Source organism: Toxotes jaculatrix, chromosome 5 (genome assembly GCF_017976425.1).
Source record: "Toxotes jaculatrix isolate fToxJac2 chromosome 5, fToxJac2.pri, whole genome shotgun sequence".
Classification (NCBI taxonomy): Eukaryota; Metazoa; Chordata; class Actinopteri; family Toxotidae; genus Toxotes; species Toxotes jaculatrix.
The window spans coordinates 13,009,549-13,025,465 of record NC_054398.1 but is presented as its reverse complement, the minus strand read 5'-3'; the positions used below and the strand labels follow the sequence as shown (position 1 = coordinate 13,025,465).

Sequence of the window (15,917 nt, the reverse complement as noted above, 5' to 3'; positions counted from 1 at the left end):
TTGATTGCATAATCTCTGGAAACGGTGAGCCCAGCCAGAGCTGAGTGCTACATGAAATGTTGTATTTGATATCATGCTCACCTTTTCCATTCAGGGATCATGATGTTGTCGTGGTACAAATCAATGATAGATGGCTGAGTTTGGTTCATTGTCACTGTGGTATGTATTTAATTTGTGGTCATGCAAACAATGCATTGTCTTGATGAAATGACATTGCTGTATTTATGGAGGAACTGGAGGTAAATCGTGCCTTTAAGATGTCCAGAAGCAACAACAAGAAGTAGTAGTAGACTTTTGCTACACCGATGTGGAAGCCGACAGTTGTGGTTACAAAATAATGACACGTGCCAGTGTTAGCATGAAACACCCTTCACTTGTAGCCCTGTGGTGATCTGTTCTGGAAAGACCTTTCATTCTTTTTCTGAGACTGCTATGTAAGTGATTTTGTTGACAGCTCGACTGAAACACAAAAATGTGATGCAATTTGGTTTCAGTTGTGTGAAGTTGGCCAGCTCCACCTGCAGATGTCAATATAATGAGAGGACTGGAAAAGAAAAGTCTGTTCTAAATCCTCTCAATCTTAGCTTGTCTTCTCATATTTTTCAGGGCCTTCTTATTCAGAAGTTAGTGAAAGCAAAAAAGTTCCCACCCTCATTATTCACAGAAATGAGGACAAAGCACCAAAAATCAAACTGAACTGCGCCTGAACTGTGCCTACAAACTCCTGAGCTCTTTGATAGCTACAATCTAAGTTTGAGAGAAATCACTGTAAATAAACAGCTCTCCTAAACAGCACATTGAAATTCACATTGATTATTGCCAATTTTATGACTGAGTAAAACTATAATAGACAACCAAAACAACAAAGGCAGCATTCATTCTTCAAACACCAGATTTGAACTCCCGACCATAAACACACAACCTCACTGAGGACACCTGAGAAAAATCCTAAGCCAAATCATGAGTAGATCAAAACAGAACACTCCACCATTTATTTGACAGTTCCTCCACGTGGCACCTCAGGACTTCTGACAAGGTCAGGACTTTGTCTGATAGTCCTGTCATTAACATGGCTGTTAATGCCAGGATTGTGTATGGGTGGTTTTAACATGACACACCATTATAGTTTAACCATGTTCAAATACCTCTGAACATACATCCTTAAATCTTTGTGGTTATCACTGATATTACTGTGGAATGGGGGGGGGGGGGGGGGGGGGGTGATAAGAAGGAAACTACAATACTGAATCTTGTGAAATTTATATCAGTGATGGCTACAAAGAGCTGATATAAGGATGTATTGTGCGTTATTTGAACAAAGACACTGGGAAAAGCTCAAGGAAAAGCTGGAAGGGTAGCCACTGACAGGGTTGTAGGTTAGAACCAATAGTGAGAGCGTGTGTGTGAGATGATGAGAGGCTTTCAGGAAGTGCATGCCTCTAAGCCCTGTTACCTTGTTTGCACCAACAGATAATCTACTACACAGACATACACACACGCACACACACTGCTTAACACTAACTTTTTAAATACTACAGTCTACTATATTTACTATATATACTATATTTACAACACACATCACTTAACAGGAGGCCAAGAAGTACAGCTGTAACTATGGAAACAAGGGGCAGTTTAGATGTGAAACCAGAGACATCAATTGTAGTACTACAGTATTACAGTAGTGTTATTTTGGCACTATAACCAAAGACTTTTTTTTTGTAATAAATTTTATTCTGAAAGATTCTGAAGTATCAGGTGATGCAAACAAGGTAACAATATAAGAAAATACATGAAACAAAAAGTATAAAAGGGCTGTTCTCTTTCAATGGTATTAGTTGATAGGCTTGTTAGGAAAAAAAAAACATTCAAAAAAGCTTTGGTTTACCCTAGGGGCTATAACCTTAAGGTTTATTCTCTTCGGTGTCCTCACATCTGCAGAAATATAAACGACTTCATTGTACTTTCAAGTATGGTGTGAAAAAAGAAACCAACAGAAAAAAAACAGACATAAAACACCACTGTACTTCAGATGCTTCAAATCCCCCTGGTGTCGCTGTGTAAGCAAGTTTTACTTTGACTCTTTTCTACGCCTCATATGTGCTTTCTTCTTACTGATGTTGCAACAAACTGTATAGCCCATAGAAAGGTATACAACATATTAACTATGTTGTTACACTAACACTGTCAGGGACGCTAAAGCCAGCAATGTTGGTGACCTCTGATCTCATTATCACCAACCATCACAGTAGAAGGGCTTAAACAAAGATTCACTTGTGTATTTTAAAATGTGAGCGAAATCACATCATGCACAAAATAAATCTTCTATCTGCTGGCTTTGACACTGCTTCTAGGTATCCCTCTTTCCAGGGAAATGCTATAAAATTTCAGACTAACATAGAATCTAAATCTTTGTAATAAAATATGTTTGCTTTTAAATAATAAATGAAAGCCTCTTTGTTTGCAGTCGCTCATCCAATGGGGTTATTATTGCAAAAAACAAGAGGGAGACATTGATGTAAATAAGTAAGTATTATAAATTGTTGATAAACAATGAAAAAGACTTAAACTCATAGTGTCTGACAAGTTTGCAATTTTTAATCAATGTAAGATTTTCTGAAGTTGGGCAGTGGAACCGTTTTTTGTTTGCTAACTCCGATGTCTCTGCCACTGTGTGAGTAAGAGATAAGACTGAAACTTGAAATCATCACTTTTAATGTAACCATTTGTTCTGTCTCTCAGTGTTAAATACAGTTCTGCAGTACATTTTTACTAGATTTTCCCTTACCTGGCCCCTGTCACAGGTGACTTCCTCCCTGGGTCAAGTGATGCCCCCAGTGGTTCCTCCCCCAGTGACCTAGTGTCTTTATTTAGCTGCTGTAGTCGTGAACTGAGCTCCCCCATAACAGATGGTTTTGCTCCCTCATCTGCACCCAGTCCCAGTCCCAGCCCACCAAGATTGCCCAAACTCCCAATACCTAGCCCCACTCCCGGCCCACGGGGCTCCACTGGGTCCCCCCACAACTTGGACCTCCGCTGGAAGAGGTAGCGCGGCTTGGTGGGGGCTAGTCCAGTAACTGAGGCTGAACCACCTGAGGGGAGCCCAGCTCCTCCAGCCGCAGCAGCAGCCAGGGCAGCAGCCTGTTGCTGTGATAGCAGCTCGCTGTCAGAGCTCTGTTTCAGCAGAGGGTCCCTGAAGGTGACGGGGCCTTTACTGCCTCCTATCTGGGACTTGAGTCGGGGCTTAGGAGGCACTGGCGGCTTGTCGAGCACAAAAGTCTGCCCGTCGGCATAGGAGGTGTGCGTGGTGTGTGTGTCGGCAGGCTCGCCGCTTTCTGAGGACAATGTGGACATGCTGGAAACCGTGGAGACGGTGCTGGTGGTCTCAAGATGGTGGTCTCGCTCTCTCTCACTGGAGCTGCGCGTGTCAGCCTCCTCCACGCCTGAGTCAGCCGCAGAGCCAGACTCGCCCACCGGTGGGGGCTCCAGAGGGTCAGAGGGCTTCCCTGAGACAGCTGCTGCACTGGGTGGAGGTGGGGGCTGGGGAGGCTGAGGCTGGGTGGGGGTCACAATTGGAGTTGTTGGGGTTGAGGGAGTTTGGGATGTTGGTGTTGTAGTCGCTGTGGGAGAGGTGGCAGGTTTAGTTGGGGACACTGGCATCTCCTGTGCCTGTGCCAGCAGCCCATTAGCAAACTCATCTGGTGGCGGAACGACTCCAATCTTACGTAGCTCCTCTCTTGTTTCCTCATCACTGGAGGACAACATTACAGGGGGCAGGGTCACTGTGTACGGATCCACATCCTCCTCGGAGCTTCCCTGAGCCAGGCTCTTCTCTTGGGCTGGACTGGCGGGACGCTGGGTTTGAGGTTGGGCCTGGGGCTGGGAGACCGTGGGACTGGGGGATTTAGCCCGTGGACTTGGAGATTTGCTGGGCTCCATGGACGCTGAGGCAGGGGTCTGTTCTAGGTCTGAACCCACCCCAACAGCCTGGCCATTACTAGTAGCATGGACCATGATTAGCCCTGCTGTTTTCTGTTGCGACGTATCCATAATACTGATCAACATACTTTTTTTATCCTCTAGTCTCTTCTCCTCCTTCCTCTCCTCTACTCTGGCCTCCATCTCCTGTCGGAATGATACCGGTGATGGTGATGTGGCCCACTGTGGTTTGGTGGGCTGGGGAACTAAAACTGGTGTTGGGGAGGATCCAACTCCATACCCCGCTGCCTTGGCGCTTTTAGGAGAGAAAGGGGGAGATGTGGGTGCCCCTTCATGTGGAGACTCTTTGGTCTGAGTGTCAATGAATATTATGCCCTGGCCTGCCCGCTCCTGTTTAGTCCTTGGCTCTGGGCTGCTAGTTGGGGACTGGCTCTGGGAGGTCAGTGCCCTCTCCCTTGCGGCCAGCGCAAGAGCCAGTGGTGAGTTAGGGTCCAGGGGCTTTCCTGTGAGCGGATGGATGAAGGTGGTCCCACTAGGTGAGGGGCTCAGGGCCAAGGCAGGGGGGGGCAGCTGTCCCAGCTCTCGGGTGAGCATCCGTTCATCGATGGAGTGAGACTGAGTCAGTGAGGGGGCGTCAGAGCTGGTGGTAGACGCCCCCTCCATGGTCCCAACAGAAAGGAAGACAGTGGATTTCCTCCGTTCTTCTAGGCGACGCTCACGATCTTTAACTGCTCCAGCGATTGCAGCAGCAAAGGGGCCCTTACCCTGAAACATCATCTCTCCCTGGGCACGCATACGCTCTCGCTCAGCCATCAGCTGTTGCTGGTAGTAGTCTGCACGGCTGGTGTGTGTGTGCCCATGGGTATGTGGGTGTCGTCCTGAGGGTGAGCTCTCTCGGGAGTGGGCAGCAGCTAAGGCCAAACTAGCTTTTTCTTGTGCATCTTCCACCTGCAGTAAGACAAAAAAAGAACAACCAAACATGTCAAGGTCACAGGGTCTTTGGCACTGAAGTTAAATCAGAAATCATCTGTAACATGCAACCTACCTGCAGCTGTTTTACCAGGGGACTTTTCTTCCTCTGGGGCTTGGTGGGTGTGTACAGTCCAATGCTAAATTGACCCACATTAGCATAAGGGTTGTCAATAACCCGACCCTTCCTTTTGATTCGCTCAGGTGGAGTAGCAGCAGAAGGTCTGGGAATTTCTGTAGGTTCTACAGGTAGATGGGAAGAGTCCTGGAGGATGATCATGGAGCGGGCTTTCTTCTGTCTCTCGATGTGTGCGGCCTGTCGGTGAGCGGCCTCGTAAGGCAGGTCCAAGGAGGAGGGCTTGAAGCTGGAGCGTGCTCCAGGCTCGTGGCCCTGACTCTGGGTCCTAGATGGGGGAGGAGGAGGGCAAAAGGCTGGTGGGGGACCAGTGTCTAGGTAGTAAGGAGGAGGCGGAGGTGCTGTTTGTGGAGGTGGAGGGATGGGATGGGGTTGTGAGTGGTCTCTGAGGCTGTCTGTCATAGAGGAACTACGGGGAAAACGGTGCTCGCCTGCAAGGGCAGACAGACGATCCTCCTCAGTGGCACCTGATGAAAGGGGGGAAAAGCACAGATCATCTGGTGATGGGGTGTAAGCTCATAAAAAAAGGGCTGTTTAATACCAGCCCAGCAGCTCCACAGCTTCATGAAAAATACACTGCAATGCATCCACCAGTAAATCTGTTCACAGTTCACACAGTTAATAATGAATCAGGTGTCTCATACCAAGCTATACAATACTTTAATAAAACATGTAATTCTAGCTCTTTGACTTATTCTATTTAACAGTTAATTCAACATTCATTTAATGAGTGTACTTGAAAACAGGAAAACCGTTTAATAATACAGAGAGCATTAATAATGAATGTGTATATCTACTTTCAAAACAGGCTCTGTGCTTGAACATATGCCCTGCAAATCTGTTTCTGTGAATATTCAATAAGCACATTTGCACATTCTGGACATGCAATGCAATGTAAGCATGTACTCGTAACTATGCCAACTGTTAACATCTGTTAATCTCTTAAGGTTTGACAGGCACTTCAAATTTCAAACTTCAAATTCATTAAGATGCAGCTTCGTCCTCAGCATTTTCTATTTGTTGTACTGCTGTCTACATGTTATTCTTTATGGGTGTAGTGATGCAGTTTATGAAAAAGAATGAAGCCTCCTTATCTTATATTCCCTACGTGTTATTACATTACCTATAAGCATACTGTATATAAGATACACTATCATTCACCTGATTTGAATATGTACAGGATGGGCGATTGTTTTACCAAAAGACTTGGTCCTGGACATCCCCTTTGGTAGTGGTATGTGACCTCTCTCAATGCCTGGGTGAAGACCTCCATGTAGAGTCATCCCTTGTCTCTCAAACAGTGACTGCAGCACAGCAAAACAGAGAATTCATTGTGTCATGAAAGACAGTTTTAAAGTCTTTAAAGCTTCGGTAACACTCCAAAAACTGTATAGAGAATACCAAGAACAAAGTAGCACATAGCAGTGCATGTATACACGAGTGCAGTGTTGCACGTCATGTAGCCCAGGTGTTTCTGAGTACATTATGTGTCAGATTGAGTTTGTATGTGCGCCAGCATGGCAGCATATGCTGTCTGCCAGTGTGCTGCGTGTAGGTGCACTCACACTGATCTCTGCTGGTGTTATTCTCCTGCTGGTAGGCCGTTGTTTGACAGTGGCTGCTCTGTAATCTGCCTCCGAGGGCTGAGAACGCAACATAGACTCCTGGGATGCCAACATCTCATCTAGTCTCTCTGTAGAGAAGGAAATGAGCCAGAACTAAACACTGAGACATAATACCAGGGAAATGTTGTGCCATCATTTCAGACACTGAAAACACAGAAAAGAATACAAACTGTGATTAAAAAGGCATCTCCAAAATGTAGCTATACACTATAATATGAGGGCATGCTCTGCGGTATTGCACAAAATCACAAGTTCACTGTGTTTCCTTGATGACCACTAGGGAGTGAGTGCTAAGGGTTGAAAGAGAGAGAGAGAGAGAGAGAGAGAGAGAGAGAGAGAGAGAGAGAGAGAGAGAGAGAGAGAGAGAGAGAGAGAGAGAGAGAGAGAAAGACAAAAAGTGGAGAAAGACAGTGCACGTGTTTCAAGTGTTCTGCTCTTCTGTTCTTATCGACACTGCTTAAATTGACACAGCAGTGATAAATCATCATTATGACGTTCAGAGAGGTGTCAGTTTCTTGCCTCAGACTCACCTCCTCTTCTCCTCCGAGCAGAAGCTTGGTGGGAAAAAGATAGCGTCAGCAGAGGAGGGAAAATGACAAGAACAAGCCAACAGAAGTGACTATTCTAAAAGTTAGGAGACACACCAAGTTTTAATGACAAAGGGAAAGCAGAAATATGACAGAAAAGGAGGAGGAGAGTGTGGAGTTTGCATGCCAGCTCTCTGGCACTCACCCAGTTCTTCAAGCTCAGCGGTCATGGACTTAGAGCGCAGAGTCAGGGTGGTGCTGGGAGCTCTCTTGGGTGGTGGGGGAGCTGTGGAGAGAAGGCATGGTGTTGAGGATGAAGTTGAGGGAGATGAAAATCCTTTGGCTTTGCGGCTCAGTGCCCTCCTGGCTTCCCCCAGACGGCCAGCCCATCCCGTCTTCACTGCTTTGATCTGGTCAAATTCAGATGAACTGGACGCTTCGCACTTAGTCAGGACCTTGTTCAGGCTACGGTTGGAGCTCAACTTCTTCATGTTTTGTTCTCTGTTGGTTCAACAGCTTTAAATTTGTCAGTATGTCTGCAAGACTTTCAGTTTTTTAGTCTTTGTGCTGCAATAATTCCTCTCTGTTGAGGAGCCCAGGGGCAGTAAATGTATAGCTCAGTCCCCTCTGTAACATCCCCAGTTTTCTGAATCCTCCCATTACACACAGAACAACAGAATTTGTCTGCCACTGTAGGCAGAATGAGTAAAATGAGTGCGGCAAGGAGAGGGAGAAAGTCGTCCATCTTACTTTTAATATGCTGCCTGTCTGGAATTTAGCAGGTGTGCATCAGACAGAAACACACCAACACACCGGCTTACACACGCACATGCATATCCTCCCACATGCAGGACCACATGCAGACACTCTGAGAAAACTCCCAGAGGGAGGACATAATGACATGTGGGCTGACAGACGAAGAGATGACAGTAAATTCAACAGCTAAGGTAAATGATGCGCTGCAGACTTTATACCCCAAAACTCATGGGAGCCTCCCAATCCTACTGTACACACAAGGCAACTGGACTGTTTTTGTCCCACTCAAAGCAGTAAAACACATCTACCAAATCTGAGTTCCAAATGCAAACCACAGATTTACAGGCTTAAATTAGGTCACAATAAACACTGTAATTAACCAAATTAAAAATAATGCATGTTATGTATTTAAGCATGTTAAGTCTGCAGTAACAACATAATGCCATGCAATCGAACGGTGATCATAAACCCACATACAGCCGGAATCTCCACATGCCTTAACAAACTCAAGTTTCCTAACAATACCCCACAATACAACTAGATCAGCTCACTCTGACATCAAGCAGCTAATACTCAATGCACCAATGTAGTGCGATAGATCTCTAAGTCCCACAGATGCCCCAGTGCCTTACTAGAGCCCAACTATCCTGCTGCCGTCAGCAGCTGCAGAGCTAGTGTACATACGCCATCCTGGGTACAGTCCATATCAAACATCTTCATTTCCTCACCAGTCTGCACATTCTGGTACAGTAGCAGGGAGCAGAGGAGATGGAGGAGGATGGAGAAAGAGAGAGGAACAGAGACAGAGTCAGAGGGAGAGAGAGATGCTTTTGCTGTAATGTAATGCTTAATTCAAACATGCAGTGTAGTCACCATGGCAACGGTGGCAGTAGTGAGGCCTCGCATGGTGCAGAGAATGTGTTTGCTTGATTGTGTGTGTGTGTGTGTGTGTGAGAGAGAGAGAGAGAAAGAGTGCGTATGTGTGAGCATGCGTCTGTGCATATGTGCAAAGGTGCGGCACAATATGCAGAGTATGTCCCACTGGAGAAGCAGTGGAGGGGGAAAGGGTGTTCAACACAGCTTAAGATGATTTTTAGAAAAAAAGAGAGAACAAAAAAAAAAGACGTTTGGGAGAAGTTTGCAGCAGGAGTGAAAAATCCTGTTATCCCTCAGCTCTGAAACACTAGACACACTGCATCTTGTGCTCTACAGCTGTTTGCACTGCCTGTGTCTCAGCACTTGAATCTGTCTGTCCATCTTTTCTTCGATTCACAAAAGAGGAACCTTATCAGCCACTGTCTTTTTAATCTACCTCACTCCTACTTCCTACCAAATACCTGTGATCTCAGCAGCTTAGACACGAGCAGAAAATAGGCAAGCTTTACTGGAGGCAACATGACTTTGGAATACAACAAGAAGAAACAGACATCAACCACTAATTAAAGGTAACGGCACCCTAAATAAATGCAATTATACATACATACATATACCATGGTGTTACGTTGCACAAATGCATTAATCTGCTGAAAGCAAGTAAAAAAATAAATAAATAAATAAGTTAAAGCTGTAGATCAACATTTTGGGTATACACTCACTGAGCACTTTAATAGGAACACCATACTAATACTGGGTGGGGCTTCTATTTGCTCTCAAAACAGCCCTGATTCCTTGTGGCATGGAGTTCACAAGATGTTGGAAACATTTCTTTGAGATTATGGTCCATGTTGACATGATTACATAACATAATTTCAGCAGATTTGTCAGCTGCACATTCAAGCCGCCAATCTCCCGTTCTACCACATCTCAAAGGTGTTCTACTGGATTAAGATCTGATGACTGGGCAGAGCACTGAAATACACTAAACTCACTGTCAAGTTCATGAAACCAGTTTGAGATGCCTTTTGCTTTGTGACGTTGGTACATTATCATGCTGGAAGCAGCCATTAGAAGATGTTAAACTGTGGCAATAAATGCCTGAACAAACCATGACTGTTTGATATTAAGAGGCTCAAAATGTGCCAAGAAAACACTCCCCACACAATTAAACCACCACCACCACCAGCCCAGTCTGTTGACACAAAGCAGGCTGGGTCCATAGATTCATGTTCTTTACAGCAAATGCTGACCCTGCCATCTGCAGGCCTCAGAAGAAATCCAGATTCCTCAGACCAGGCTATGGTTTTCAAGTCTTCAATTCTCCCTTTTCAGTGAACCTGTGGGATTGGCTAATTAGATAACTGCTCATCAAGTGTATAAGCTTAATCGCTTTCTTCCTGAGAGTAAGCTGATTGATAGCACTCTTATGTCTGTCGGTTAAATATGAGGCTAGGGCAAACAGCAGGGTAGAAAGGGTAACAAAGTCCACCTACCACAAGCACTAAAGTTCACTACTTTGCAAGTATTATTTCATTTATAAAATTTATCCAAAAACCAAAAGGTAAAAATGACAATTTTCCCTTTAAATGGGGCTTATGTGGTGAACTACTCCTTGGTCAGAATCAGTAACTGATAGTGGAGACCCAGAGTTTTTGCTGGTTGCCTGGCAACTGGTCAGAGCCAAGAAATAATCCAATACATAACCCTTCCATAAAACGGTGAATTGTCATTCTTATATTTTGGCTTTTGTACAGGTTAAATAAATGTGAAATAACATGCCAATTAGAGAGCTTTAGAGGAGCTGGTAGGTTGACTGGTGTTTTTTTTTCCAGGCTAGCTGTTTCCCTGTTAAAAGACGGTGCAAAGATAAGCTAGTCAGCTGTTGGCTGTGGCCTCCTATTAAACAGACAAAAATGAGAGTGGTACTAATCTCTCTTCTGTCTGCCAGAAAGTGAAAATGCATTATTTCCAAAAATGTTAAACTTTTACTTTAATTTATTTATGACAACAGAGCAAACTCAGTGTGGCGAGGAAGACTGTGAAATTTGGTTCAAAGATTCAAAAGGAAGCTAGTAAGTGGACCTATGGTTATTTTTATTTTTATTTATTTGTTTTTTGTCAGAATATGTTAAGTTGTATGTACTGTCATCAGCCATATCAAGAAATGATAAAACCTAGAGAAGGGGTTAATTAACAGGAGACAAGAATAAGGAAAGATACAAAAGCAACAGAGGTGAGAAACAGGTGGAGGAGAGAAAGAAAAAGAGAAATAGAGATTAAGAGAGACCATAAGGCCCTAAGTAGCAGGATTGAGTTGATACAGTACTGTCACACTGAAACTAGGTCAAACCCATTTATCACTGTCTCTGTATCTCAATAATTGCAAAGGAGGTGTACACACCACTCTACCACTCTTACACATACACACACATACACACACATGCTTACACATGCTCCCACACGTGCACACACGCACACACACACACACACACACACACACACACACACACACACACACACACACACACACACACACACACACACACTTGAAGCGTACATAGTCCCGAGGTCATAGTTCCAGCATTGTGTGGGAGCTGAGTAATGGTGTACTGTGGTTGACATGGAAACCACATGAATTTACAGCAGGGAAACGTGGTGGAACAACGGAAACACACATATTTTCCTAAATCTCCTGTACATAAAACCAACTTACATGTCTCCATTGCATTACAGTTATAAAATTCTTAATCAAATACCTGAGACATCCAGTGAAAAATTCCATGTGCCATGCTAAAATCTCTATAGGCCCTCAACAAACTAATTAATCCATTACTTTACAACTAGTGGAGCATGTTCTATTTAAATTATTGATCATACTAATGAATGAGCTTAGTAATAGTTTAGCCGGACCATAGAAAAAACACACAAGAACATTACATGTATTACATTTGGTTAATGGTTAACATATATGAATTTAGAATATACTTTTTTTTTAAAGGGAGGACACAAAGGAGTTTATTCCATCCCTCTGATCTTTACCTTTCTTGCGAACGACTTCCTCAGACTCAGGTTTGCGTGTGACAGACACCACTTTCATCAGCAGCCTGTTGCCCCCTTGCCGGATCAAGGACACCACCTGCTTATGGCCCACCTTCACTACATTCACCCCATTTACCTAAGAGAAAACACACAGAATGAGACAGGCTGACACAAAGGTAACCTTGTTTTCTGCAGTGCTGTTGACATACAAGCACCATAGTTAGCAAATTCTGGTCAGTCAGGGTGGGATACTTCAAACACAGAAGCTCTGTTTTTTTCATACATTAGTTGCAAAAATTTTTGACAAACCATCTTCGCAGGCACAGGAGAGACAAAATATCCCATCTACAAAAGCACCACAGGCCTTTTGTAGATGGAATCCTGCACTTGTTAGTTTCACTTGTGTCTTCAAGGCCGTTACCACTGTGTTCAGTCATGAGTGGAAGAAGCCGATGAAAAGCTGTCCTTAATTACCTCAATGAGGAAGTCTCCCGTCCTCAGACCAGCTCTCCAGGCCACTCCCTCGACGTCCACAGACTCCAGGTACTGCAGGGCGGGGAACGCGGGGGTCGGGGTGAACTCTTCAATGGGCGTCTCAGCTGAGAATAAAATACACAGAGCAAACCCGCCCAGAACAGTTAAATAAAGTTTGTAGCTTCCTTTGAGTCTTTTTTTTCTCCTTTAAATGAGACTGCCAATGACCAGAATAAGATCACAAACAGAAAATGTAGCACTGAGTGTTGTAAAGAATACATCAGAATATTGATGGTTTAAATCTGCTCTGTTTTAATTTCCTTGGAGGCAGTGATGAATTTTTCAAAACTTTCCTTATAGCTATAACAAAATGATTTAATTAATACATTTGTAGTGTTTAACTGTAATCATTGACTTAGAACTGCCTAAATGTATTAGACAGGAATAATAGTAGCCCTGAGTGGATATGCTGCTACTGTTGTTTGCTGCATCTAAACAATATCACTGATACATGTAGGTGAGTACAAAAACATTATCAAATGTCACACAACTTCAGGCATGTCTCAACAAAACAGACACATGCACACATACAGTACACAAGCATACTTTGTTAAGTGAATGCGCCACTGTAAACTCCATTTAATCTTGGAGTGAATCCAACTAAATCACTGACACATGAGAGTGTACCGCAGCAGTGTGTGTGTTTGTGTATGTGTGTGTTTAAGGGTATTGGGGAGTAAAAGACAGAGTGAGTAAAAGAGAGCAGGGTGAGCCAAGATCCATGGTAGTGAGTGATGGAGCAGTAACAGACTCCCGGCAAGGTGCCTGAGAGGGGTTGCCATGGTAACCAGCCTGAGCAGGGAGCTGGCACGTGCATGAGTAAAATGAATTTGTGGTGATGGAGATGAGTAGGGAGGCGATTTCGTTTGAAATGCGGAAGGTATGAAAGTGATTGTGTGAAAATATTTTGAGAGGATAATGGACAGGAAGGATATGAAGGAGGTGAAGGAGAACAGAGAGGAACAAAAACAAGGACAGACAGAGGAACGATGAAATGAGAGAGGAGGGTAAAGAGGAGTGTGTCTCTACTAAAGCTCAACGCCATGTGTGGGGAACAGATGGGACAGCTAGCTGACAGCTCAGCCAAGGATGACGCCACCAAAGGGGCTACATGCGTTCACACACACACTGACACACACAGGCACATGCACATACACACACACACACACACAGAAGCCTGAGTGCATCTGAGTATACAAGCTGAGTGTTGACCAAAGCTGGTCGTGTTGTTGACTCACAGAGTAACAATCGAGACTGAGCCATAGTCAGTGACTCAGATCAACAAACTACTTCTTACATCAAAACTATCACACATGTTGGAAACAGGCATGTAGGGCATGTAGTGAGTGTGTTTTGGCAAAGGTGTGTGTGTGTGTGTGTGTGTTAATCTCACCTTTGGCTCCCCGCAGGACAAAGCCAAACCCCTCATTTTCTTTCTTCTGTAAAACAGCATTCTTCTCCTCAATGATATAGTCACTGTGAAGGAGAGAACAGAGGGAGAGCAGGTATGAATCCAACACCATCCTCACACACATTCACATAAAGAGAGAGGGGCGAGAGGGAGGGCAGGAGAGTAAAGAGGGTCGATCGGTGGGGGATGTGAAGTGGGAGGAGATGGAAGCGCGCACACACACCCCTGCACACACCTACACAAACACACACACACCTACATACATAAATAAGTACACACATAAACTTCTTTTCCTGTTAACCAATCAGGTTAAAAGCCAAGCAAGACACCACAGCTCAGGGTTTCCAGAGGTTGTACACACACACACACACAGAGGTTGAGAGACAGAGGACAAGAGTAAGAGAGAGCGAGCAGGCGAAAGAGAGAGTCCTCGTGACTGAAGTATCTTTGGGATAAAGCCTAAGAGTGAATCAATCTTCGGGCTGATCCTTCAGATGAGACTGCAGCTGAGGAGGGTTTTGAGGGCTTCTGCTAAAGAAACTGACAGAGATGGCCCAGATGCAATATTACCCCCTGACTAATGACAGAGAGAACAGGAGGCAAAAGTAAGTGAGCAGTTCATCACTGCCTGATTTTCTCTGAGCATGGAGAGGTGAAGGCCGTTAGATGGTGTTAACCTGTGTTGCTCTGCACGCACTTGTATGTATTCTTTCAAGCTACACATCTGTGTCCAAAGCATGTGAGCAAAACCAAAGCAAAATTAGTAAAGCAGTTTTTAGTGGCAAAGTGAGTATCAACATGACAGCTGGATGCGTGTGCAAAAAAACATTCAGACCGCCGGCCCCTCAACAAACTGACTAACTGGGGACATTTAGGTAAAAGGAAAATATGAGTTGTGATAGTTTTAATCTATATTTATGGTGGATAAAGAGGTGAAACTGAAATGCATGTGAAAAAAGCCTGCCGCAGATGAGTAAAGTAAAATCTGATTTTAAATGTAAACTAAAATACTATACAGGACCTGAATATGTCGGACCTCGAGTGTAAATGACTATATCCCAGTATTCTTTACCTTGAACTTGGTGTACATAGATGACAAAGAAACTGCAGCGTTACTTGCATTTTCAAACCTCTTCACAACACACTTTGACTGAGGTGACTGCTGCCAGTTTACAGCCTGAACACTATCACAAAAGCTATGAGTTTTGTAGCATTTAGTGATTTTCAACATTATCATTCTTCCTTCGTCACAGCTGAGACAGATGTAGAAGGCTAGTGTTCAGGTTGCAACTCAGTGGGTGGCTGCAGTCTCCATTAGCTTAGTTACACTCCACTCTCTCAGACTTACCAAGGGAACACAAAGCTCCTGCTGCTGGAGCCAGGAGACCCGTAACAAACCTTTCTGCAGGAGGGAGGTCAAAGGTTTGGTTTCATAAAAAGCTATCTATCCACTTTTGCACCAATTATTATGCACAGAAAACTGTGTTGGTTAAGCATCACTAAGATGCTTTGTTTCAGACCAAACCCTTTTATCCACTACGCTTTCATCTCTGCTCTATGCCCCAAAATGCCGCATTAATGCAATACACTCACTGTCCTTGTTCAGAATTTCTATCCGCCTACATAACTCAATAAAGTAAAAACTCTGATGTAAGACTCACATTTCAAAATTGTGAATGTTTCCTGAAAATAAATCTGTCCTTTGACATCTGTGATTCTAATATTCCTCTGAGAAACCGTATGACGTAACTCATTAAGTTTCTGTCCTATCTGGGCCTCGTGCTGGCATGTGCAACTAGTATTTCATTCAGACATTCACATGCTGCATGTGGCCCTTGAAACCTCATACCTGTAACCTGCTGCAATTTCATGCAGTGTTCATTTTTACATACCACGTAATGTCGGTGACTATTCATAGACTAGTGCCTGTACTAACGCGAATTCCAAAAACCTGGGGCTGTGGTTACAGAAGTGACATTTAATCCAACTAAAACCTGAGAGCAAGAACCTGACATTTCATAAAAGGCTGAGAAAGTGGATGGAAACAATGCTCACTCAGACGAGCTCTGTCTCCCTTTATCTGACATGCTATGGCATTAAAGAGAGAA

The 15,917-nt window shown here is 44.1% G+C and overlaps 1 protein-coding gene across 5 annotated transcripts in view; it reads right to left on the bottom strand.

Annotated features, from left to right (window-relative positions):
• shank3a (SH3 and multiple ankyrin repeat domains 3a) overlaps window positions 1-15,917 on the bottom strand; it is a 198,538-nt gene that overhangs the window by 6,807 nt on the left and 175,814 nt on the right. For 4 of the 5 annotated variants that reach the window (XR_005894099.1, XM_041038626.1, XM_041038624.1 and 1 more), the window contains exons 16-23: window positions 13,792-13,874; window positions 12,339-12,463; window positions 11,865-12,000; window positions 7,399-7,479; window positions 6,607-6,734; window positions 6,240-6,345; window positions 4,982-5,508; window positions 2,786-4,884 (exon numbers count right to left, since the gene is read on the bottom strand). Coding sequence is in view for 3 of the 5 variants with exons in the window: in XM_041038626.1 (XP_040894560.1) it covers window positions 2,786-4,884; window positions 4,982-5,508; window positions 6,240-6,345; window positions 6,607-6,734; window positions 7,399-7,479; window positions 11,865-12,000; window positions 12,339-12,463; window positions 13,792-13,874 (3,285 nt within the window). In the remaining 2 variants the exon portion in view is untranslated. Of the gene's footprint in view, window positions 1-1,885; window positions 1,933-2,785; window positions 4,885-4,981; window positions 5,509-6,239; window positions 6,346-6,606; window positions 6,735-7,398; window positions 7,480-11,864; window positions 12,001-12,338; window positions 12,464-13,791; window positions 13,875-15,917 lie in introns of all 5 variants that reach the window. The other variant, XR_005894100.1, reaches the window with a different exon arrangement.